At 36.4% G+C, this 25,725-nt stretch overlaps 1 protein-coding gene across 2 annotated transcripts in view; it reads right to left on the bottom strand.

Annotated features, from left to right (window-relative positions):
• The window catches only part of Cntn6 (contactin 6), a 396,250-nt gene that overhangs the window by 204,505 nt on the left and 166,020 nt on the right, over positions 1-25,725 (bottom strand). For both annotated transcript variants that reach the window (XM_039107156.2, NM_013225.2), the window contains exons 3-4: positions 22,991-23,117; positions 16,128-16,303 (exon numbers count right to left, since the gene is read on the bottom strand). In XM_039107156.2, coding sequence (XP_038963084.1) covers positions 16,128-16,303; positions 22,991-23,117 — 303 coding nt within the window. The remainder of the gene's footprint in view (positions 1-16,127; positions 16,304-22,990; positions 23,118-25,725) is intronic.

Genomic DNA, 25,725 nt, shown 5'->3' with positions numbered 1-25,725 from the left:
CTAGAGCAAATGAAACTCAAGAAGGATGATCAAAATGTGAATGCTTCACTCCTTCTTTAAAAGGGGAACAAGAATACCCTTGTCAGGGAAGAGAGAGGCAAAGATTAAAACAGAGACTGAAGGAACACCCATTCAGAGTCTGCCCCACATGTGGCCCATACATATATAGCCACCCAATTAGACAAGATGGATGAAGCAAAGAAGTGCAGACCGACAGGAGCCGGATGTAGATCGCTCCTGAGAGACACAGCCAGAATACAGCAAATACAGAGGCGAATGCCAGCAGCAAACCACTGAACTGAGAATAGGACCCCCGTTGAAGGAATCAGAGAAAGAACTGGAAGAGCTTGAAGGGGCTCGAGACTCCATATGTACAACAATGCCAAGCAACCAGAGCTTCCAGGGACTAAGCCCCTACCCAAAGACTATACATGGACTGACCCTGGACTCTGACCTCATAGGTAGCAATGCATATCCTAGTAAGAGCACCAGTGGAAGGGGAAGCCCTGGGTCCTGCTAAGACTGAACTAGACTGGTGGGGGAAGGGCGGCAATGGGGGGAGCGTTGGGAGTGGAACACCCATAAGGAAGGGGAGGGGTGAGGGGGATGTTTGCCCGGATACCGGGAAAGGGAATAACACTTGAAATGTATATAAGAAATACTCAAGTTAATAAAAAAAATATAGAAATAAACAAAAAAAAGATAAAAAAAAATACAAAGCACAAAAAAAAAAAAAGTTCCCTTCCTGGGAGCTTAATTTGTTTTCCAGATAAAAATGTACTCTATCACCATCAGGATCATGGGTAATTTGGGCTCATTTCAATGATATTCCAGAATGCTCAGGTTCCCAAATGTTTTTCATTTTCATGTATCAATCTGGGAGTCCTCTAGTTTTAGAAATAATGAGATTATAATACTTCTGAGTTCACACAGTGCCTCTTCTGTAAGTAGTAAAATCCCTTTCCATTCAATCATTTCCTTATCAGGTTTTAATTGTTTATTTTTTTGACATGTGTATGTGTGTATGCTTACAGATGAATGCCCTTGCATGTGTGGGTGTCTGTTAATTATGGAAGTCAGGGTCATCCCAGTGGCCATTCCTCAGGCACTCTACACCTTTATGTGAGACAGAGCCATTGCCAAGAACTCACTGAGTACACCTGGCTGGCTGTCAGCAAAGCTCAGGGATCATTCTGTCTCTGCTTCTGTAATGTTGGGAAGTGTCCTAATGTTCTATTTTCCCCCTACATCCTTACGTTTGAACTCTGTGTTTCATCCTTACAAGGCAAAGCCTCAACTATTAAGCTACTTTTCCAGCCCAGGGTTTCTTTGATTCATGAGTATCCTATTTTCAAAATAAACATAAACTATCAAAATCTGAAGATATACACATTAGAAATTCAGAACCGGTATAGCTTGAGTGACCTTGGGCAAGGAACATAATTGTATCACCTTGAATTTCTTTAACTGTAAATTATGGTTGAGAATAGTTTACAGGTTCAAAGTCATGATGAATGGCATGGTGTATAGGACCCTTTTGCATTCCCCTGGAAAAATGATGCTAGTTGTAAAAGCCTGCATGTTTATGGTGCTTTAAAGTGAACTGTTATTACATGTTAACCTTGAAGCATTGAAAATCAGGCCTGCAATATGATGCCGAATTGTATAATATCCCCTTGTATATTAAATGAACTTAAGTTTGCCACACTTGTAAGTATGTAAAAGTTTTGTATTAATAATTTTAATACATAAGGCTACGATATCCAAAGAAATTATGTGGTAAATTTGAAATTTCGTTTTACAAGCAACTTCAATGTTCTGGACATCAATCAAATACTTGGTGTTAGAATGAATAATAAAATACAAATCTTGTCCTGTGAATAGTACAGCTCTAGGCTTCTGCCTGCCTTCTTATAATCCTGTCACAACAATCTATCTATTGTTCTTGCCCTCTGTTCTGAATGTATTAAATGTCTACTCCTCTAACAACCTTATGTGAAATGGGCAATGTCACCTCACACATTTTGCACATGAATTAACACTGTGTACAATGTCCTGTTGAATACATTTTGATCTTTCAAAACAGGGAATTTGCATTCATGCCTATATTCCACTGCATCATACTTTGACTTTCCCAAGTTTCTTCAGAATATCATTTTAATTAAATTACCCATTTAATAAAGAGGAAGCAAATTCTTTCTTAGCCCAACCCAGAAAAGCAGTCATTTTCTAATGCCAACTTCTGTCCCATTAGTACAGCCATGTCTATTCCTTCTTTCCTCTTTTACAGTAAGCGGTCCTTCTCACACTTTATTTAGTTTCTGTGTTGAAAACAAAAACTTGTATCTCAATGCTCAAATTTAACCTCACCTGCTTTGGATGGGATGGTACTATTTGTTCTTTCTCCAAACTTATTTCCTTCCTACTCAGGATACATTTCAGTTTCTGTAAGTCCATCTCTTATTTAACCATATATGAATTTTACAGAAATGCAGAGGGCAGGAGGAGAGATCTTCTATTCCACTCCCTGGGGTTGAACATTGATCATGACATTCATTAATTTTGTCATCTCAGGCAAAATGTTTTTTTGGCTACTCAGCTAAAATAGGACTTTTGATCCTATCAGAGGCTCTACATTAGGAACAAGATATTTTACATTAAAACGTTTCAAAAGTATCTACTATGTATAGGAAATTTACTTTCTTTTTGTGTTATTTTGTTTATAACTTTACTCAAGGAATCATTTGTTTCCCTTGTTAAAATAGGAGGCACCTGCCTGAATTAATTCTACCATTTATCTTGGGAACCTAGCAACATGTTTAACTGTGTCTAAGCAGTGGAGGGATGTATATATGTACAGTCAGTTAGGAGACTTGTCAAGCAGCCTAGCATTCTACACTACTAAAAGGAATGTATTTGAGTTATCATCCCTGATTAAATGTCAAATACACAGAATAAAAACATTTTATCCATGACTTTCATGTTAAGTGTCTATGTTTCATTGATCAGAGTTCTACATACCAAAAGCCTTCCAAGCATATCGCAGTAAAATTATAGGTTTCTTCCCAAACATCTATCTCAATATTTAAGTAGCAGAGTTAGACTACAGTGCTTCACAGAAGAAGCACTCATGCACCATTTCCCATCAAAGTTCTTGAGGAATAAAAGAAAATCAAAGCATCTACCTGTGAATTAAAGACCCAATCTGGATTTGTCACTCAAAAATTCTGGAATGAATGGTAAGAGGTGATAAGATATGAAAATTCCTTTTGAGTTAATTTTGGGTGGTTGAGGGGTAGAATTAAATCACAATGTACCTGAGTACCTGATAGACCAGAATTATATCATTTGTCAGGGACTTTTGTCACCAGATACTTTTTTATTGGATTTTTTATATACATTTCAAATGTTATTCCATTTACTGTTTCCTGTCCATAAGCCCCCTATCCCATCCTCCTCTCCCTTCTTCTCCCTCCACAACCAACAACCCCTTCACACCTCCCACTCTGACATTCCCTTAAAATGGAAGGTATAGCCTTGCAGGATCAAGGGCTACTCCTCCCATTGGTGCCCAACATGACCATCCCCTGCTACATATGCAGGTGGAGCCATGGGTCTCTCCATGGGTGTGATTTGGGTAACAGGTTAGTTCTTCAGAGCTCTGATTGGTGGTTGTTGTTGTTGTTGTTGTTGTTGTTGTTGTTGTTGTTATAGGGTTGGAGGACCTTTAGGTCCTTCAGTGCTTTCTCTAACTCCTCCAGTGGGGACGCTTTCTCAGTTCAATGGTTTGCCACTAGCATTTACTTCTTTATTTGTGATGCTCTGGCTAAGCCTCTCAGGATACAGTTATATCAGGCTCCTGTCAGCATACACTTCTTTTTTTTTTCTTTTTTTCAGAGCTGGGGACCGAACCCAGGGCCTTGCGCTTGCTAGGCAAGCGCTGTACCACTGAGCTAAATCCCCAACCCTCAGCATACACTTCTTATTGTCTAGGTTTGATGGATACACACACACACACACACACACACACACACACACACACACACACACACACACACACGGACTGGAGGACTGGATCACCAGGCAGGGAAGGCACAGAATGGCCATTCTTTAAGTCTCTATTCCAAACTTTGTCTCCATATCTCCTCCTATGAATATTTTTGTTCTATCTTTTAAGAAGGACTGAAGCATCTGCACTTTAATCATCCTTAATCTTGAGCTTCATGTGGTCTGTGGATTTTATAGGGTAATTCGAGCTTTTGGACTAATATGCACTTATCACTGAGTACACACCATGTAGGTTCTTTTTGAATTGGTTACCACACTCAGGATGATATTTTCTAGTTCCATCCATTTGCATATGAATTTCATGAAGTCATTATTTTTGATAGCTGAGTAGTATTTCACTGTGCAGATGTGTCATGTTTTCTGTATCCACTTCTCTATTGAAGGGCATCTCCATTCTTTCCAGCTTCCGGCTATTATAAATAAGGTTGTTATAACGTGGCAGAACACATGGTATGTTGAAGTACCATTTGGGTTTATGCTCAGAACTGGTATAGCTAAGTCCTCGGGTAGTACAATATCCAATTTACTGAGGAACCTGCAGGCTGAATTCTAGAGTGGTTATACCAGCTTTCAATCCTACCAACAATGGAGGAGTGTTCCTCTTTCTCCACATCCTCACCAACATCTGTTGTTACCTGAGTATTTCTTCTTAACAGTTCTGACTGGTGTGAGGTAGAATCTCAGGGTTGCTTTGATTTGCATTTCCCTGAAGACTAAGGATGTTGAATATTTCTTTAGGTACTTCTCAGCCATTCAACATTGCTCAGTTGAGAATTCTTTGTTCAGCTCTGTACCCCATTTTAGTAGGTTTATTTGTCTATCACCTTGAGTTCTTTGTATATATTCAATATTAGCTCTCTAACAGATGTAGGATTTGTAAAGATATTCTCTAATCGGTTGGTTGCCATTTTGTCCTATTGACCGTGTCCTTTGCCTTATGGAAGCTTTGCAATTTTGCAAGGTCCCATTTATTGATTCTTGGTCATAGAGCATAAGCCATTGGTATTCTGTTCAGGAAAATTTTCCCAGTGCCTGTGTGTTCTAGGCTCTTCCCCACTTTTTCTTCTATTAGCTTCAGTGTATCTGGTTTTATGAAGAAGTCCTTGATCTACTTGGACTTAAAATTTGTACAGGACAATAAGAATCCTCAGTTTGCTGCCTTCTACATGCTGACCTCCAGTTGAACCAGTGCCATTTGTTGAAAATGCTATCTTTTTTTCGGTTGGATGATTTTAGCTCCTTTGTCAAAGATCAAGTGACCATAGGTGTGTGGGTTCATTTCTGGGTCTTCAATTCTATTCCAGTGATCTACCTGCCTGTCTCTTTACCAATACCATAGAGTTTTTGTTTTGTTGTTGTTGTTGTTGTTGTTGTTGTTTATCATTATTGCTCTGTAATGTAGCTTTAGGTCAGGGATGGTGATTCCCCCAGAAGTTCTTTTGTTGTTGAGGATAATTGTCTCTATACTGGACTTTATCTTATTTCAAATGAATTTGCAAATTACTTTTTCTAACTCAATGAAGAATTGAGTTGGAAGTTTGATAGGGATTACATTGAATCTGTAGATTGCTTTAGGCAAAATGGCCATCTTTACTATATTAATCCTGCCAATCCAGGAGCATAGGAGATCTTTCCATCTCCTGAGATCTTCTTCAATTTCTTTCCTCAAAGACTTGAAGTCCTAGTCAAACAGATGTTTCACTACTTGGTTAGAGTCACATCGAGGTATTTTATGTAATATGTGAGTATTGTGAAGGGTGTCGTTTCCCTAATTTCTTTCTCAGCATTTTTATCCTTTGAGTAGAGGAAGGGTACTGATTTGTTTGAGTTAATTTCATACCCAGCCACTTTGCTGAAGTTGTTTATCAGGCTTTGTAGTGCTCTGGTGGAACTTTTGGGGGTCACTTAATTATACTATCATATCATCTGCCAATAGTGATATTTTGACTTCTTCCTTTCCAATTTGTATCCAGTTGACCTCCATTTGTTGTCTGATTGCCCTGGCTAGGACTTTGATTAGTATATTGTATAAGTAGGCAGAGAGTGGGCAGCCTTGTCTAGTCCATTATTTTAGTGGGATTGCTTCAAGTTTCTCCACATTTAGTTTGATGTTGGCTACAGGTTTCTTGTATATTGCTTTTACTATGTTTATGTATGGGCCTTGAATTCCTGATCTTTCCAACACTTTTAACATGAAGACGTGTTGAATTTTGTCAAATGCTTCTTAGTATCTAATGAGATGATCATGTGGTTTGTTTCTTTGGTTTCTTTTACATAGTGGATTAAGTTGATGGATTTCTGCATATTCAACCACTTCTGCATCCCTGGGATAAAGCCTACTTGATCATAATGGATGATCATTTTGATGTGTTCTTTGATTCAGTTTGTGACAATTTTATTGAGTATTTTTGTATTGATATTCATAACGGAAATTGGTCTGAAGTTCTCTTCCTTCTTGTGGTTTAGGTATAACCATAATTGTGGCTTCATAGACGAGATTAGATAGTGCTCCTTCTGTTTCTATTTTGTGGAATAGTTTGGAGAATATTGGTATGAGGTCTTCTATGATAGTCTGATAGAATTCTGCACTAAACTCATCTGGTCCTGGGCTTTTGTTGGTTGGGAAACTTTTAATAACTGCTTCTATTTCTTTAGGAGTTCAGGGACTATTTATATGGTTTATCTGATCCTGATAATTTAAAACATGCCTTAAAAAAACCAGAGAGATGTGCGTGACTTGTTAATGGCTAAAAATATCTGAGTACACCTGTCTGGCTGTCCAGCAAACCTCAGGGATTATTCTGTCTCTGCTTCTTTGATGTTGGGAAGTGTCATAATGCTCTATTTTTTTTTACATATAGGCCACATTATCAGGAATCATCCATGTCGAGATAAGTAATAAGGTGGGGAATTGTAGGCTATATCTAATAAAAAGTTAAGGTGTACCATCAGAATTCCAATACCAAGATAAAAGTTACCAACAAAAGTAATCAATTACTTTACATAATTGATTATGTAGATGTATAGAATGTAGATTCATAAAGGCTATTCAAAATCTACTGTCTTTTAAGTCCAAAGCAATGCTGTAAGAATCTCCAAAAAGACAATTGAACTCTCCTGCATTCAAACATTTTTTCTTGGTTTTTTGACTAAAATGAATAATTATTATTTGTTCTGTCCTTTGTTATAAACATATTTGGAAATTTTAAATGTAAACTGATTTCTTTCTAAAATTTCTTAATAAAGAATTAAGAGCTACCCCAGTTAATGATTCGGGCTCTTTTTTTTCTCACAAAGCTTGAAACCAATGTTTTTTGCTTGATTTATAACTTTATTTAAACTTAGAGAAATTTGTGTAGGTGGGTTTCTGGACAAATTTTTATATGCAGGTAGACCAAAAGTTGAAAGGTTTTATAGTGAATATATTTTTATCTTTCTTAGAGTTTCACTAAAGTGTGACCCAGAGGTGGAGGGCAGACATTTAAATGAAGAAGATGATTTGAGTCTCCAGTGTGAAGTTCTCAAAATAAATTCATACATACATACATACATACATACATACATACATACATACATACATAGAATAAAGAAAAGTTAAAATGCACATGGTTAGGGGTTACCTTCTTTGTAGCTTGACGGTTTAGATTTAACTTTGCTAACAAATATAATGTAGGAAAATAATACTGACATTCTGAGGAAGGAAAGTCAATTCAATTTTAGAGATTAATTGAGGGGAAGCTCACAAAGGAAGGCAGAAATGGGAAGAATAGAGCAAGGACAAGTATATCTGCTGTCAACTAGGTTTCATCTCACTATCTGGAGAGATCTGAAGGCACAGACGGGGAAGCAGCACAGTTGGGGTGGGATGTATTTTCATAAAGTGACATATAGACTAGGCATCACAACACCAACCCCAGAGCTGTTGTGACGCTAACGGCCTACAGTGTTAATTTAGAAAATAAATTGCATCATTTCAGTCTGACATGAAGGAAAAGAACAGTTCCCATGACTTATCTAGACAGTGTTGTAAAAGCATATTTATATTAAACATCAAGAGCATTCATTTTATAACACTCTGGTTTTTCTAGGGAAATAAAATTAAAATGTGTTTACCAACAAGGTATCCTGGGAAATTATACAATCTGATTAGGCTTTAAAGCATCTAGTCTATAATATAGGGTTGACAATCTCTGAGTTTATTTTTATTCACCAATTCAATAAAATGTATTATATAATGAGTGTAGAAATCAAGGAATAGATGTTAATACCCTATTGCACAAGACTCTGCATTCTCTGCTTGCCAGAGAGAGACATTAAGCTGGCCTGGAAGCTAAGTCCTTGTTGGCTACCCTTCTAGTGCCTGGCAGTACTATGTAGACTTTCTAGAGAACAGTGTCATTAACAGTCATACTTAGCTGTAGATCCAATGCTACTGAATACCCAGGTAACCTGTGCTTACTGGTTCAATAATGCTGGGCCTGTCATAGAGATTATCACTCAATATTTATTGGGAATCAAGACTTGATAGGGAAGAATTTAGAATCCATACCACAAACCTAGTCAAAAGCCAGTGTTGCTGAAGAGGTCATAGGTTAATGTGGGGAAGCTTCTTCTGTTGTTTTGTTAAATGGACAGATGTATATGTCGAAGTTCCTTTAAATCAATCACCTTTATACCCATAGATATGTTTTTCTGCCATGTTTCTTTGGCTGCATCTTTGTAGTATGCAGTGTTCAGTGTAAACACTTATAACTGGTAAAGGTGTTGAGAATTAAGTGACTGCTGAATTCTCAACTGTACATGAAATCCCTATATCACATCTCTTGAATGACTCAATGAATATCATTGGAAAGGGGACAGCCAAGTACAATAAAAGAGCTAGAGGAAGAGGTGGCGACTTGTACAATGCTGTCTTCTGGGTGGAACTTTAGGATTTTTGTCTTCTGAACTCTTGAAATCTTTTTTATTTGTGACTATTCTGAAGGATTTCATTTCCCTAATTTTTTTTTATCTCAATCTGTTCCTTTGAGTAGAGGAAGGCTACTGATTTGTTTAAGTTAATTTTATATCCAACCATTTTTGCTGAAGTTGTTTATCAGCTGTAGGATTTCACTGGTGGAAATATTGGGGTCTGTTAAATATACTATCATAACCTGCCAATCATGCCAATAGTGATATTTTGACTTCTTACTTTCCAATTCGTGTATATTGACCTACTTTTGCTGTCTGACTGCTCTGGGTAGGACTTCAAGTACTATATTGAGTAGGTAGTAAGAGAGTGGGCAGCCTTGGGCAGTCCCTGATTTAGTAGGATTGCTTCAAGTTTCTCTCCATTTAGTTTGATATTAGCTACCAGTTTGCTGTATATTGCTTTTACTATGTTTATGTATGGGTCTTCAATTCCTGATATTTCCGAGACTTTTAACCTGAAAGGCTGTTGAAGTTTGTCAAATGATTTCTCAGCATCTAATGATATGACCATGTGGTTTTTTTTGAGTTTGTTTATATAGTGGATTATGTTGATGGCTTTCCATATACTCAACTATCCCTGCATCTCTGGGATGAAGCCTACTTGATCATTGTTGATGATTGTTTTGATGTGTTCCTTGATGCAGTTTGTGAGAATTTCATCAAGTAATTTTGCATCAATATTCATAAGGGAAATTGGTCTGAAGTTTTCTTTTTGTGTTGGGCCTTTGTGTGGAATATGTATAAGCATAATGTAGCTTCATAAAAAAACTTGGTAGGGTTCTTTCTGTTTCTACTTTGTGGAATAGTTTGGAGAGTTTTGGTATTAGATCTTCTATGAAGGGCTGATAAAATTCTGCCCTAAATCTATATGGTTCTGATCTTTCTATTGGTTGTGAGACTTTTAATGATGGCTTCTATTTCTTTAGGAGTTGTCAGACTGATTAGATGGTTTATCTGATCCTGATTTAATATTGGTACCTGGTATATGTCTAGAAAATTGTCCATTTCATCAAGATTTTCCAGTTTTGCTCAGTATAGGCTTTTGAGATAGAATGTGACGATTTTTTTTTTAATTTCCTCAGTTTCTATTGTTATGCCTCCCTTTTCATTTCTGATTTTTCTTAATTTGTATGCTCTCTCTGTGCCTTTGGTTAGTCTGGCAAAGGGTTTATCAATCTTGTTGAATTTCTCAAAGAACCAGCTCCTGGTTTTGTTGATTCTTTGTATAGTCCTTTTTGGTTCTACTTGGTTAATTTCAGCCCTGAGTTTAATTATTCTTTGCCATCTACTCCTCTTGGGTATATTTGCTTCATTTTGTTCTAGAGCTTTTAGGTGTGCTGTCTACCTGCTAGTGAATATTCTCTCCAGTTACTTTTTGGAGGTATTCAGAGCTATGAGTTTTCTTCTTAGCACTGCTTTCCTTGTGTCCCATAAGTTTGGGTATGTTGTGCCTTTATTTTCATTAACTTCCAAGAAGACTTTAATTTCTTTATTTCTTTCTTAAACAAATTATTATTGAGTAGAACATTATTCAGCTTCCATGTGTATGTGGGCTTGGTGTCATTTATGTTGTTATTAAAAAACAGTCTTAGTCCATGGTGATCTGATAGGATACTTGAGATTATTTAAATCTTCTTGTGGGCTTGGTGTCATTTATGTTGTTATTGAAAAACAGTCTTAGTCCATGGTGATCTGATAGGATACTTGAGATTATTTAAATCTTCTTGTCTATATGGAGGCTTGTTTTCTGACCAATTATATGGTCAATTTTGGGGAAGGACCCATGAGGTGCTGAGAATAAGATATATTCTTTTGGTTTAGGATGAGAGGTTTTATAGATATCTATTAGATCCATTTGGCTCATAACTTCTTTTAGTTTCTCTGTATCTCCATTTCGTTTCTGTTTCCATGATCTGTCCTTTAATGAGAGTGGGGTGTTGAAGTCTCCCACTATTATTGTGTGAGGTGAAATGTGTTCTTATGCTTTAATAAGGTTCCCTTTATGAATGTATGTGTCCTTGCATTTGGAGCATAGATATTCAAGATTGAGAGTTCATCTTGGATTTTTCTTTTGATGAATACAAGGTGTCCTTCCTCAATTTTTTTGATAGCTTTTGGTTGGAAAATGAATTTTATTCGATATTCAAATGGCTACTCCAAGTTGATTCCTGGGACCATTTGCTTGGAAAATTGTTTTCCAGCCTTTTACTCTGAGGTAGTGTCTGTCTTTGTCACTGAGGTGTGTTTCCTGTATGCAGCAAAATGCTGGGTCCTCTTTACATATCCAATCTGTTAGTCGATGTTTTCTAATGGGGGAATTTAGTCCATGGTTGTTGATAGATATTAGGGACCAACGATTGTTGCTTCCTGCTATTTTTGTTGTTAGAGGTGCAATTATGTTTTTGTGACTATTTTCTTTTCGGTTAGTTCAAAAAACAGATTACTTTCTTATATTTTCTAGGGTGCAATTTCCCTCTTTGTGTTGAAGTTTTCTATTTATCATCCTTTGTAGGGCTGGATTTGTGGAAATATATTGTATAAAGTTGGTTTTGTCATAGAATATTTTGGTTTCTCTATCTATGCTAATTGAGAGTTTTGTTGGATATAGTACCCTGGGCTGGCATTTGTGTTTTCTTAGTTTATCTACGGCATCTGCCCAGGATCTTCTAGCTTTCATAGTTTCTGTTGAGAAGTCTAGTATGATTCTGAGAAGGCTGTCTTTACATGTTACTTGATGTTTTTTCCTTAATGTTTTTTTTTATTCTTTACTTTCTTTGTGCATTGGGTGTTTTGACTAATATGTGATGAGAAGAATTATTTCTGGTCCAATCTCTTTGGAGTTCTGTAGGTTTCTTGTATGTTCATGGGCATCTCTTTCTTTAGGTTAGGGAAGTGTTCTATGATTTTGTTGAAGATATTTACTGGCCCTTTAAGGTGCCAATCTTCCCTCTCTTCTCTATTATCCTTAGGTTTGATATTCACATTGTATACTGGATTTTCTGGATGTTTTGGGTTAGGGGTATTTTGCATTTTATATTTCCTTTGATGACTGTGTCAATGTTTTCTATGGTATCCTCTTCCCTGAATTCTCTCTTATTTCTCCTGTATCTGTTGGTAATTCTTGTGTCTATGACTCCTGATCTCTTTCCTAGGTTTTCTATCTTTAAGTTTCTGTCCCCTTGTGAAGTTTTTATTGTTTCTATTTCCATTTTTAGATCCTGGAAGGTTGTATTGAATTCCTTCACCTGTTTGGTTGTGTTTGCCTGTAACTCTTTAAGGGATTTTTGTGTTTCCTCTTTAAGGGCAGCCTGTTTACCTGTGTTGTCCTGTATTTCTATAAAGGAGTTACTTATTTCCTCCTTAAAGTCCTCTAAGAGTATAATGAGTTGTCATTTTGAATCAAAATCTTGCTTTGCTAGTGTGTTGGGGTATCCAGAGCTTGCTGTGATGGGGGAACTGTGTTCTATTGATGCCAAGTGTCCTTGGTTTCTCTTGCTTAGGTTCCTGCACTTCCGTCTCTCAGTCTGTTTGTCTCTGGTGTTAGTTGGTCTTGCTGTCTTTGATAGTGGCTTGACCCTCCTATAAGCCTGTGTGTCAGGACTACTTGGAGACCAGCCCTCTGCCAGAGGTTTTTGAGTACAGAGAGCTGTGTCACCGTGTCAGTTCCTGGTACAGGTGGAAACTGGAAGGATTCTGCCCCAGACTGCTCCTAGATTACTGTGTCCTGAGGGCTCCAGATGGCTTTCTCTTGTGCCAGGAATGTGAAGAGGAATTGAGGACTCACCTGTGATCTTGTGTGTGTCAGCACTTCTGAGAGACCAGCTCTCTCTCTCTCTCTCTCTCTCTCTCTCTCTCTCTCTGCAGGGTCTGGGTATACTGAACTCTTGAACTCTTATGAGTCATATTTTCCTATGCAAGATGTGAACACTATTGGACACATCAACATTTTGTCATTAAACCACCATTTCCTGAAGATTTATAGGCAATTGGTGGGTGGAAATGAATAATCCAGTTGCATAATTCCTAGCAAGTTGCTCATGTGTCTATAAATAATCCCTCCTTTGTGCTTGTGTAAGCAACCATAATGAAATTCAATATGTCATAAACAAAGATTTTTAAAGCAGACAGGGAATGAAAAGGGATCAACAGTACTATGGGAAGACAAATTAGAGGAAAGGAGAAGTAAATATGATCAGAATGTATTCTATTCATATGTATGAATCTCAAATTAAAAGGCATTATGTTATTTAATTGACACATGCCAATAAGAAAACTAAACAAACTTTCCCAAAATAAGAAGAAAGATTTGGATATAAGCAAGAGGCTTCTACCCATGAAATCTATCCATAAAATTGTGAAATACTACCAATCGGAAATATGTAAATCTATATGAAAGATATTGGCTGAGTTAGAAAAATAATGAAACAAATTTAGAGATATCTAACTCTTAAGCATATGTCTGAATGAAAGCCCTTACTTTCTTATTCCAATTAATCCCTGCCATTGACTTATATAGTGAATGGTGGTGTTAGTTTCAATTGGCAAATTCTCAAGAAAGAGTTATTGAAGAGGTGACCTAGTTACATTCTGTTGGATATTTGATAGACATAAAAGTTGAGTTTGGGTATGACTGTATCTGAGACCCCAGCATTTGATTCACATTGTTATTGTGCCAAATAACCATTGTTAATTTTAAAAGAAGATAGTGAGGTATTCCAGAGTGACAGGTCATGTAGTTCATGAACTTTCCATTTGAATGGCATACATCTGTACCATGCTTTCTGTGTCATACTCTAGCAGATCTTTTCCTGGATAAAATGTGAAGCTTTTCAGACACAGCATCACTAAAGTGCTACAAAGGAAGGCTGAATTTTTGGGCTCTTCTTTTCTTTTCAAAATGCCAGCTTTAGTGCTTAAGGTCATTTGTGTTTCAGAACAAAGATCAGTTACTGGTACAGGCAGACCTACTTTATGCATGGATTGTGTGAAAATATGTTTGTTCGTATGGTGTTCAGGTGTGTTCACATGTTTGTGTAGACTAGAAGGTGACCTCAAGTGTCTTCTTCAATTACTTCCCAAATTATTTTCTCATATTATTACAGAATATGGAGCTGACTGAATGGACAAGATGAGCTGGTTAATAAGACTCACAAATTATTTTCTTTCCACTCCCCAGTGCACATACTTTAGAATTGTTATGACACTGCTTTTTTACGTGGGTACAGGAGTTTGAACTCAGATCCTCAAGCTTATGTGGCAAGGACAGGAGCCATGGACTTTTAGACTCCAAAGGAAATAAATAATGAAGAGCTACAAGCTCTCACTTGTGCAAGTAAGAAACAAATCAAAACAAAACTCCAACCTTTCACTCATGCATGAAAAAAAATAACGTCTGCTTAATTTAACTTGTATTTTTCCTTTTTGACAAAATAACATTATATTTTAGCTTGAATCTTTTTAGATGCAAGTATTTCCTTTATCCAAATTTTTTAAAAAAAGATAATTCAAAATCATAGAGATAATTTAAAACACTTTATAAAGTGTAAGCAATTAAGAAGAAATATGTGGCTATATAAAGCACATGTTGATGAAAATTTAGGGTTTGTTTAGTTTGTGTGTTTGTCTCTTTTTTTTTAGATAGCCTCACAACCCAAATAGTGGCATTCTAAGCCTATGCCATTATGCAAAGGCCAGATGTTTGATAGAAAACACAATAGAAACCCAGGGGCATTACAAATAAATATTATATGCTGTATAGAATTCCCTTTGGAATTTGTCAGTGTCTGATCTGATTCCAATGTTCTAGAAATTTACCTTCCAAACAGGAGAGAGGGATTGTTAGTCTTTTTAATAACTGCACATTCCTGTAGGATATGTGTCTATTATTTCCTCATTGCTATATTTTCAAGTGATTCTCCAATGCAGAAATCAACTGCAATGATGATTTATATGCATCTAAAAACACTGATTTCCCTGCACCCTGTGTAGAGCATGGGAGGTCTACAGCAGAATAAACGTGGAAACATAAAGACCACAATAAGAAATAGACCCAATTATTAATTCATATATCTTCAGGTAACTAAAGTTCTATTATCCAGGATGGGATGGGACACATATTTCTTAACAAAATTGTTAAATTTGTTTTATAAAAGTTACAGACAGCACAGACATTTCCAAGAGCTCCCAGAAGGAAACAGCTAACATTCTAGTTCCATGACTTATCTAAGTGCAGGGAGCTATACAAAGGGGAAATGCAAGCCTTCTACTTTGTCCATATTGTGAGACATAATTACTCTCAAACAAGGCTTTCACTGAGTCCAATAGGAAGCATTTTAGTCCCTAGAAACACTATATATACAGGATATAAGAAGCAGTGTCTATTGTTCATCTGCTAATGTCCCCAAATGTCACAAAGGTAATTACTTGGATGACATTTATGTGATGCAGCTGGACATTGTTACAGTTAATATAAAGCCTGCCTCTGGCAACCACTTTATTTTCATCTCCATCTCACTGAGGGTGTGTGATCTTTGTTTCAGGAGAAACACAAGCCTGCCCCACATGACACCACTGCCCTGGGTTTCTATGCTGTGCTGTTTACACTAATATCTTGTTTGAAAGAAAGAAAGAAAGAAAGAAAGAAAGAAAGAAAGAAAGAAAGAAAGATAGAAAGAAAGAAAGAAGGAAGGAAAGAGAGAAAGAAAGAAGGAAAGAAAGAAAGAAAGAAAGAAGGAAGGAAGGAAGGAAGGAAGAAAGAAAGGAAGGAAGGAAGGAAGAAGGAAGGAAGGAAGGTCAACGATATTATGTGCATGCATCTTAATATTAATATGTGGCACTTATCGAGATGCTTCCAAGAATACGCCTCAATATTCAATTAGAAAAATATTCTCTAAACAAAAAGAATTCCATTATCCTCAGAAACATAGATTTATAAAATAAATTATAAAGTCAGAACTTTTTATACACATACAATTCCACTTGACTTCAACGAGGATTTTAGTGAGAACTTTGTCCTATTGACTCAACATAGATACATCACCAGACTGTTCTCCAGGACATATTGAGTATGGATTTTCCCACAAACTTACATGCAAACTGTAGTTTGGCTTTTCTACTCAGAATGGTGCCCACCGGATTGGTGGCCAGACACTGGTATATGCCAATATCTTGATCTGTTCTGGGGCTGCTGATGGCCAAACTGCCTCCATCCAACCTATAGTGATAAGTCATGCTGAAGTCAATGTCTGTACCATTCTGTTTCCACCTTCAAGAAGAAAAAGGGAAATAATGTTATGTATGTAACATAGAGAACTGAATGCTATTCATCATAAAAGTCATACTGTTTGAGTTCCTATAAAAGTCAAATAAACAGTCAAAAACAAAACACATGATTATCTGTGAGATGATCTCAGCAGTTTCATTAAAGACAAAAATATGCTGTTGCAGTCATGGGGTTCAAACCTAGGACATCACACCATCTACCTATGTGCTATCTCACTAGATTCCACCTGCAACCTTGTTTTATTTTATTATTTAATTTTTAAATTTTGAGACATGTTCTTACTAAGTTGCCGTTCTTACTCCAAACACATTCTACAGCTGTGACTGGCATTGAACTTGCCATCCTACTGTATTGCTCTTGCACAAGCTGAGATTACAGGCCTATACTAAAAGGCCTGGCATATATGACTGTTCTGGGGTCAGCAATACAAATTGGTAGATTGTTTGCAAGGCCTCTACCCTTTATAAGTTACAAACATTCACTCACATGAAACTGGAAAGGCAGCAGAACACTTAACATGAGAAATAAAAATTTGACATCAGTCAATAATTCTGACATCAGTTTCTTGGGAGAAATTCAAATAATGTATACCACACCTGAATCCAAACCACTAATACTGCAAACCTGAATGCTAGAACTGATTTAGGGAGAAAAACCTGAGAAAACTACATTGCACCTAACAGCAAGTATGCCAGCAAGGGTCTGACAAAACCCATTCAACACTGGTAAAACAATAAGAACTCAGCAGTTTCAAAATGTGATTGTCTTTGTGAGTCTGCCACTTGAAAAATTAATTGTGTTGAAAGTATTTCAATGGCAGTTAAGAAAGCCAACCTAAAATTATATGCTAGCAAAACAAATACAGCTTGAGAACTTTTTTTTAAGAAGCCAAATTCTCTTAGCTTAGCTATTAGTCAACAGTCCTTCAGTGCCCGAGTTATCTCTCTAAATAAGGGCATTGGCACTGTTTAGAAAGGAGCACATACGTCTCCAGAAGACTCCGTTTGGTCACTTTGAGATCAGTGAATATGCCATCACTATCTATCACTAGAGTTATTTCTCTCATTGGACACATTCATATTTTAAATTATGTGCATTGCATATTAATGAGGTTTGTCTCAAAGTTGAAAGTTATATGTAGTCATGTAATGCATTTATGGGAATATACATTTAATATAATGAATTACAATTAGCATTTACACAGGTGAAAACAATACAGGAAGAATAAAGCAAAACTTCCCCTCCCTCATTGTCAAGGTCATGGCCGAGGGTTTATAACAGAAGACGGATTAGAACATACACAGACATTCACTGTAGCTTTTACATGATATTGAAATTTACAGAAACAAACCCCCAAACAAAGACAGATCTGTAGTGGGTATAATTAATGGTTTCTAGTTGTCAGGATTAAAACAAGAGCAAGAGATGATGCTTACAATCTGTGAGAACAACATAGGGACGGGCCGTTCGTGCTGTCACTGATGACGCATCTCTGGGAAAAGTCCCTCTGCCTAGAGGGCCTTGGAAGTGACCTCTGAAAGGAAAACTCTGTCCTTAACTTAAAATCAGAAGGGCAAGTGGAAGCTCTTGACAGATCTTCTGCTTCTATAATGGTCTCCAGGCTTTAGGGTAGTACTGCTCAACCATCCTAACAATGCAACCCTTTAACACAGTGTCTGGTGGTGTGGTAACCCCAAAGAGTAAAATTATTTTTGTTGCTACTTTATAACTGTAATTTTGCTAGCTACAAATTGCAATGAATATATTTGTGTTTGCCAATGATCTTAGGAAAACTTCAGAGGGCCATCTGATCTCTAAAGGAGTTGAGACCCATAGGTTGAGAAATACTGCTTGAGGGTCCTTTGTCTTGATCTCAACACCAAATGCTCCTTCAAACCATAGGCTTAGAACATTTGCTGCCTTGCCATGATTCATCTATTCATAGTGAAATTATATTCAAGATAGTTGATTAGTGTGGGTAATTGTGAGACAGGAATGGCATTATGAAAAGTTATTTTTGAATATTATTGATTTGGGGGATGACGTTGTGACAGATTCATTGGAAGAAATCTGACTAATATCTAGTAAAATAGAAAAGAAATACAGCATTAGGTAACCCCCTACTCTTAAAGATATGAAATCATGGTTAAGATATCAAATCAATCAAAGGATTTGAGACAATCCTGTCAAATTTAAAATGATTTACCTACCATCTGTATATGACAAGATCTTTTTTAAAATAAAATGAATATATCTGTTATCAAGAATCCATCCATACAGTTTGTGTTTTCCCAATTTTTCTAACAGTAATTTGTATATACTGATTCTTGTCTGAGCTCTTAGGACAGAGAAAGTAGAAAACCTCTCTTCCCCATGGCCTGTCTCAAGACAAGGATGCTTGGCTCTCCCCGTAAACCTGTCTTTTATAATTTGCTTACAGGGCACGGTCTCGGACCTCTGTGTTCTCTATCATTTCTAAGAGAAGCGTATACCACACTTAGTTTGCCAGTTCTCTTTAATTTTGGAATCAATCACTGAAATAACTGCTGTCATCATTACACGCTCCTAATTAAGCACAGTAATTGTTTTTCAACACAAATTCAAAGTTGTTGGCTTAGCTGCAGCAAACGAATTCTTCACAGTAGCCCCATAATCATTCTAATCACTATGGCACGATTATTATTAAACTGTGCATATAGATCAGGAGTTCAGCCCTGGGTGTGGGCTTTGTCTTAATTAGCAGGCTTAAATAAAATGAGAAATAGTTGTACTTCATGCATGTCCTTGTCAGACATACTTTACCAATAGCATTACATATGCAAATGAATGTTTCCATGATACAATTAGAAAATGTGCATTGAGTGAATATTTTCAAGCATATGAATTAACGTATCAGTTCTATGATATGTGATGAATTTGAACTGGAATCGGGTCCTTTTCTAGAGAATAACTTTCACAGTTATGTAGTTGAGACCCGACTGGACAGTTTGGCTAGGAGCATCTATTTGCTGTCCTTAATGTGCACTTCCATGCATGCCTCTGTGTGTGATATCTAAGAAATTAGTCCTTTGCTTTAAGCTCTTCTTACAATCACCACGTCTTAATATTCCAAGATTACTGACGGGAGCCACTAAAATCTCCATTCTACATTTGCCTGATGTTCACATCATAACAGAGCGAATTGGAGTCTAGAGCCTCCGCTGACAGAGGCTTCTTGACTGCTCTTCCATTACTATCCTGAGCATCCTTGTGTCCATCCATTATAAAACTTTCACAATGTATACCCTGCTTGGTCACAGGAAGTCATTAGCAATATGAAGTGGAGAATGGTATGAACAAAGAATACCTTCACCTAAGACTTCACGTATTCTATTTTCTGTGAGAGACCACCATTTAATCAACGGACCTATTCTCTCCTGGTAACAGACGTCATCACTGGTGTTCCTAAGTCTTTTTTCTGAGAAAAAGTGCACCATGTGCAGAAATAATTTATACATGTGCTGATCTCTTTTTGTAAATAGAACATTTGGTGTTAGGTTATCTGCTATCTGATTTTCCTAGACATTCTAGCTATAAGCAATGCTTTTTTAACATTTGCTTTGGGTGACCCCCTTCTCTTTTCCATATGCGAGGATCCCTTATCCACCTTTATCATCTCATACGTTCCCTGGGTTTTGAAACTATACACCCACTCCTTCCTGGCTTCTGACTGAAGTTATGCTATTGGTTATAAAGCTATTTATTTCACCAAATATGACTTTACATAAATTACTCTTTATTTCCAAAGAACTACTTTTAAGATTGTTATTTCCTCCCATGAGAATGCATTTGCTATATTCAAGTTACAGAACAACAACAACAAAAGAGATATAAACAACTTGTTTTCTCCACAGAGGAACCAATGTAAGAATATATTTTGAAAGAAAAAACATAGAATAAATTTGGTGTTATGACCCTGATTAGAACAACAAGCAAATCTTTTAAAGGAATGGGTTATTTTTAAACTAGCTAACTCTTCCTTTTCTTTTCTTTTCTTTTCTTTCTCTCTTTCTTCCTTTCATTCTATCCTTTTTTTAAAACTATTAACCAGGATGTACACTCTCACTCCAGGAAAGATTGTCTTAGTTTTGTTTGTTTGTTTGTTTGTTTGTTTGTTTGCAGGACAGAGTTGCCACTATTCATTATTAAGTCTTTTGCACTGTTTTTCAATTTGCATAAATAAACTTGTCTAACCTTGGACTCTGTAATAATAAAGAACTTTAAACCAGTATAATACATCCTACTAAATACTCTAAGTCTAACATGATAAGAAATAAATTGTAACAAACAAACAAAGGGAAGAAATGTTAGCATAAATGGCAGAATGAAGGCTACATATTTACATTGTATTGCTAGAATACAGTGTGTGAAATACTGCTGCCCTTTGCTTTATTATCAAAAAAACTTAGGCATTAAATTTTAATTCCTTTCTCATCCCTAAGCTTCTTGCCCATGAGTTTCTTATGTCATCTTAGGGATCCGTTGAAGAACTTGATAAAGATTAGGAATAGGAAGCTAAACTGTTTGTCTTTGAGTTTCTAGTTCTCAAATACCTGAGGTACATAAGCCATTTAGCACTATTGGAATTTCTAAGCACATTCATTATGTCTCTGTTGATGCACGTATGGGAAAACTGTCTTTATAACCAGTAGCTTATACTTTTCTATTTATTGCAAGAAAATAACCATTTACATGGTTCTTTAATTATTTAAGTTGTATTTAGCAAACTTAAAAATAAATAGGCCTTCAGATGCTGTCCCTAAGAAAACATATCTACATCTACGATCAACTGCCTTTTCGCTTTCAAACTCCAAAGCTATGATTTTAGATGAGTTGATCCTGAAAAACTGTATTAATCCTATTTAATATTGCTCAGCTTAGGTGAAATCAAGTAATATCCCTTTTCTAAGAATGTTTATTTTATGTGTAATGGTGGTTTGTCTCACATGTATGTCTGTGAACCTTGTGCTTGTCACGCCAACCGAGGCCAGGAAAAGAGGTCAGAGCTCCCAAACTGAAGTTACAAGCTGTGGCAAGCACTGTATGGATCCTAGGACTCAAACCCTGGTCTGTTATGGGAACAGCAAATACTATTCACTGCTAAGTCTTCTCACCAAGCTCAAGACATTTCTTTTTTAGCAACAAAATAAATAACAAAAAAGCCTGAATTTGAGAAAAATAATTAGGCAAGTGATTGGTCTTCCCTAATCAGTTAACTTGAATTGGGTTAATAATTTATTTCAAAATGTAGGTGTAGCTTTTAAACTAATGTATTTTATGAATGAAAGATGAGCAAGTTATTCTGTGAAGTATAAGCTAAATACAAGATAATGCAGACACGGTTTTAGCTTTGTCCATTTAAATAATTGAGCTATTCCTGTGGTAATTATATAGATGTAGAACGCATTTTATTGCAAAGTGTAAGTCAGGAAAGCCAGCCCAGTTTGCCGAATGCCGACTTAATTGTTATTTTTTTTTTTTTTTGTGCATGTCAATTCAATTCCATGTCTAAAAAGTAGCACTTTAGGAAAATTCTTTTAAAATCCAAATCACCAAATGTCATTCTGATGTTTTATTTTTTCTTTCTACTTTCACACTGCACACAGTTGCTACCAAAAAAAGTAACAATTTCATATAAAAATACAACCTACACCCATACAAATTTATGTTTTTGAATTCTATTGACACTGCAACTGCTAAAGAAGAACAAAATAAAACAAATAATCAATTACAGAACAGTCCTCCTTCCTCTGTGTCCCCTATTTTATTTTTGTAGTGATTTTAAGGTTGAAGGACATCAAAGGAGAAAATTATTATTTTTCTTTTTTATATATTTTTCCTAAAAGTTTGGATTACACCAATGTGTTGTGCTTCTGATATTACAAAGACACCAGAGAAGGCTCCCTATCCTCCCTCACATTTTTTCTTTAGACAGACCCATGTGAAAAAAAGCCAGAACTATTTTTAATAACATAGAAATAAAGGTTTTAAAAATAAAATTATGGATGAGAGACAAACATTTTTCCTATAATAAAAATTCTTTCTTGGCCTTAGAATTCACATAATTGCCTTTAACACAGTTTTTCTATAATAAGTACTTTTGACTCAGTGGGGAGCAACTGGGAAAGTTTCAGAATTTGATCTTGTAATGTAAGTTGAAGTTTTTACTTTGCTTGTTTTTTAGAAGGCTCTTTTCATGGTCATTGTATAGAAAAAATCGAGGCACTACCTGTAAAGTGCAGTAGCTGTGTACTAAATGCAGAAATAGGCTCATAGTTTTCCTAGTTGTGAAACTAAATCTCCTCGCTCCCCATTTCTGTCTTTAGTCTTTCTCATTTCTAAGTACATGTGGGTCTGCATGCCACTAGTCCCAAGAATAAATGTCAAGTAAACAGAAGACCTATATAGTAGTAGCTATCTGGAAATCATGCTTAGATTACAGCATGAATGAATGCATTGGGTTTCTGAAGATGCCAATGTGTTCATATGAGTTTTGTAGATAAAACTGAATCGGGCAAATCCTATCTGGAGGTCTATTCTGAATACGTAGGGAATACCCAAGAATCCTTATTCTGAGTCTATTTTACAGAAGCCACAAAGAAGACCAAAGTGGTACAAAGTGCATTTTACCTGTAGTGGGGAGAAGGGTATCCACTTGCAGTACAACTCAGAATAATTTCAGATCTAGATAAATCCAACGGAAAAATGACATCCTGTGGCTCCTGGATAAAAATAGGACGAGTAAAACGACTCTCACCTGAGGATAAAAAAGAAAATATTCATTGAGATATTTGTTACTGGCTGAGAGCACACTTGATTTAAGTCTCCATTCTCCACAGATTAGAAAATGTTACATATTACCTAGCTTGAGTTTAGAGAATATTCTTCAAGAATTACAAAAACATTGTTCCATTTATTTATGTATTTATGTATTTATTTATGTATTTATGTACGTATTTAGTTAGTTAGTTAGTTAGTTTTACACTCCAGATTTTATTACCTTCCTGGCTACTCTCGGACTGTTCCACTCCCATTACCTGCTCCCTGCACCCCCTGTCTCCAAGTCTCCACGAGGATGTCCCAACCCCACCCATCCCACCAGACGTCTAAACTCACTGGGGCCTCCAGACTCTTGAGGGTTAGCTGCATCTTCTCTGACTGAACCCAGACCCGGTACTTCTCTGCTGTAAATGTGTTGGGGGCCTCACCTCAGCTGCTGTTTGCTGCCTGGTTGGTGATAGAGTGACTGAGAGATCTCCGGAGGACTGCTGGTCCTCTGAGAAAGCTCAGAATGTAAACGTGCAAACTGCACAAGCCGGATACAAGTGTGAGTCCCAGAACCCATGTGAAAACTTAAATACAATAGAATCTCGGCCAAGTTTTGTAGTGAAGCAACAGAAACAACAGAGTGCCTTGCCAAGAGCAAAACCAAAAACAAACTCCTGAAAGTGGTCCTTTGACCTTTTTGCCCCCATATATATAACATATAATGTTATGAAAATATATTATAATAGTAACATATATAATATATAATATATATGTAGATATTATACATTATATTATATATAAATTACATGATGTATAATATTGAGGTATATAAATATAAATCATCACAGATGTTATTATATTATTATATATCATATTAAAATTAATATAATAAAATAATTTAACAATATTTATTTTCTGAACTATGTAGAATAATTTTGTGAATGGCACACCTTTCACCCCATATTTACTAGTTAATTTTCCAATAAACAACGAGTACTCCTCTACACCATCTTAACACAATTAGGCAATTAACAAGGCTTACTCATCGAATTCTTTACACTATTTAACCATTTTCCCAAATAAAACATTCTGCAATCCAAATTCATTCAATTGCTGTCTTTCTTTTTCTTGCAATAACTATCGATTGGTGCAGTACAACTATTCTGGCCCACACGTGTCTTGTTCTCCCAGGCATCAATTCATCTACTACTCCTCAGAGATTGTAACATGTTGCACTAGGGTCCTATAGTCCCTGCACCAACACTTAATGTAATTGGATATTTCTCTTCCTTAGACCTACATCAGTGCAATGGACAGAAATACTGTGGGAAAAACTCAAGAGAGAAAAGCAGAAGAAAATTGATTTACTGGGTGGTAAGGTGTGTTTTTATTTATATGAGAATACACAGCATGAACGATAAATGGAAAACTTGGCATTATGAACTTATTCATAGCATGTTAAGTTCATATGTGTAGTGCCTGAGAATAAAAATCTTACCATGTAAGGCAAACTTCTCAATTTGGAAAACCAGCAGTGTATAAAAGCTTGCAACCTGGAATCAAAGCAGCCTTACCAGGTATGAGCAACACTCATGACAGTATTACTTATGATTGTTTTGGTAGTAATCTTATACTTTTTGCAAATTATGTCATGATATGCTGCTTACAAGCAAATGGAGAACCAATGAGCTACGATAGAACTCACCACAGCCACTAGCACCATCATTATTATCACCATCATTATTATTTTTAGATGAGCAATTGAACTCTAGCAATTTGAATATATTTTCCCAATTTCTATCTACTTTAAAAGGAGGATGACATTAAATCAAAATCTTCATATTTTTTCTTCAGGACCCACTTACTGATTTCACTTTTATTATACATCTAAAATATTTCCTCCCAAGTAAAATAAATCCCTTCCATAGTAATTTTCAGCTTTAATTTCTGTATATTGTCTTTGGCATAGCAGTATAGACATACAAAAGCTTCAATTCTAACAGTCAGGTATCAGTTCCGCAATCTTGGATAAATTATTCAATAATACCAGTCCTCTAATTCCCCTCTAATAAATGCAATACAGATATAATACTTCAGGGTTGTTGTAAAGGCTACTTAAAAAAAGAAAGATTTAAAAGTTTTTTTCTCCCCTGGACCTATGATATATCCAAGATATGAGAGAATACACAGAGCATCAAGCATAAAGAGTATACATATTTCAACAATAGAAAATCTAATGACCTGAGAATAGAACCCCCGTTGAAGGAATCAGAGAAAGAACTGGAAGAGCTTGAAGGGGCTCGAGACCCCATATGTACAACAATGCCAAGCAACCAGAGCTTCCAGGGACTAAGCCACTACCTAAAGACTATACATGGACTGACCCTGGACTCTGACCTCATAGGTAGCAATGAATATCCTAGTAAGAGCACCAGTGGAAGGGGAAGCCCTGGGTCCTGCTAAGACTGAACCCCCAGTGAACTAGACTGTTGGGGGGAGGGCGGCAATGGGGGGAGGGTTGGGAGGGGAACACCCATAAGGAAGGGGAGGGGGGAGGGGGGAGGGAGATTTTTGCCCGGAAACCGGGAAAGGGAATA

The sequence above is a fragment of the Rattus norvegicus genome, chromosome 4, assembly GCF_036323735.1.
Source record: "Rattus norvegicus strain BN/NHsdMcwi chromosome 4, GRCr8, whole genome shotgun sequence".
Classification (NCBI taxonomy): domain Eukaryota; kingdom Metazoa; phylum Chordata; class Mammalia; order Rodentia; family Muridae; genus Rattus; species Rattus norvegicus.
The sequence above is the reverse complement of the archived record's forward strand: the minus strand, read 5'-3'. Positions and strand labels throughout refer to the sequence as shown.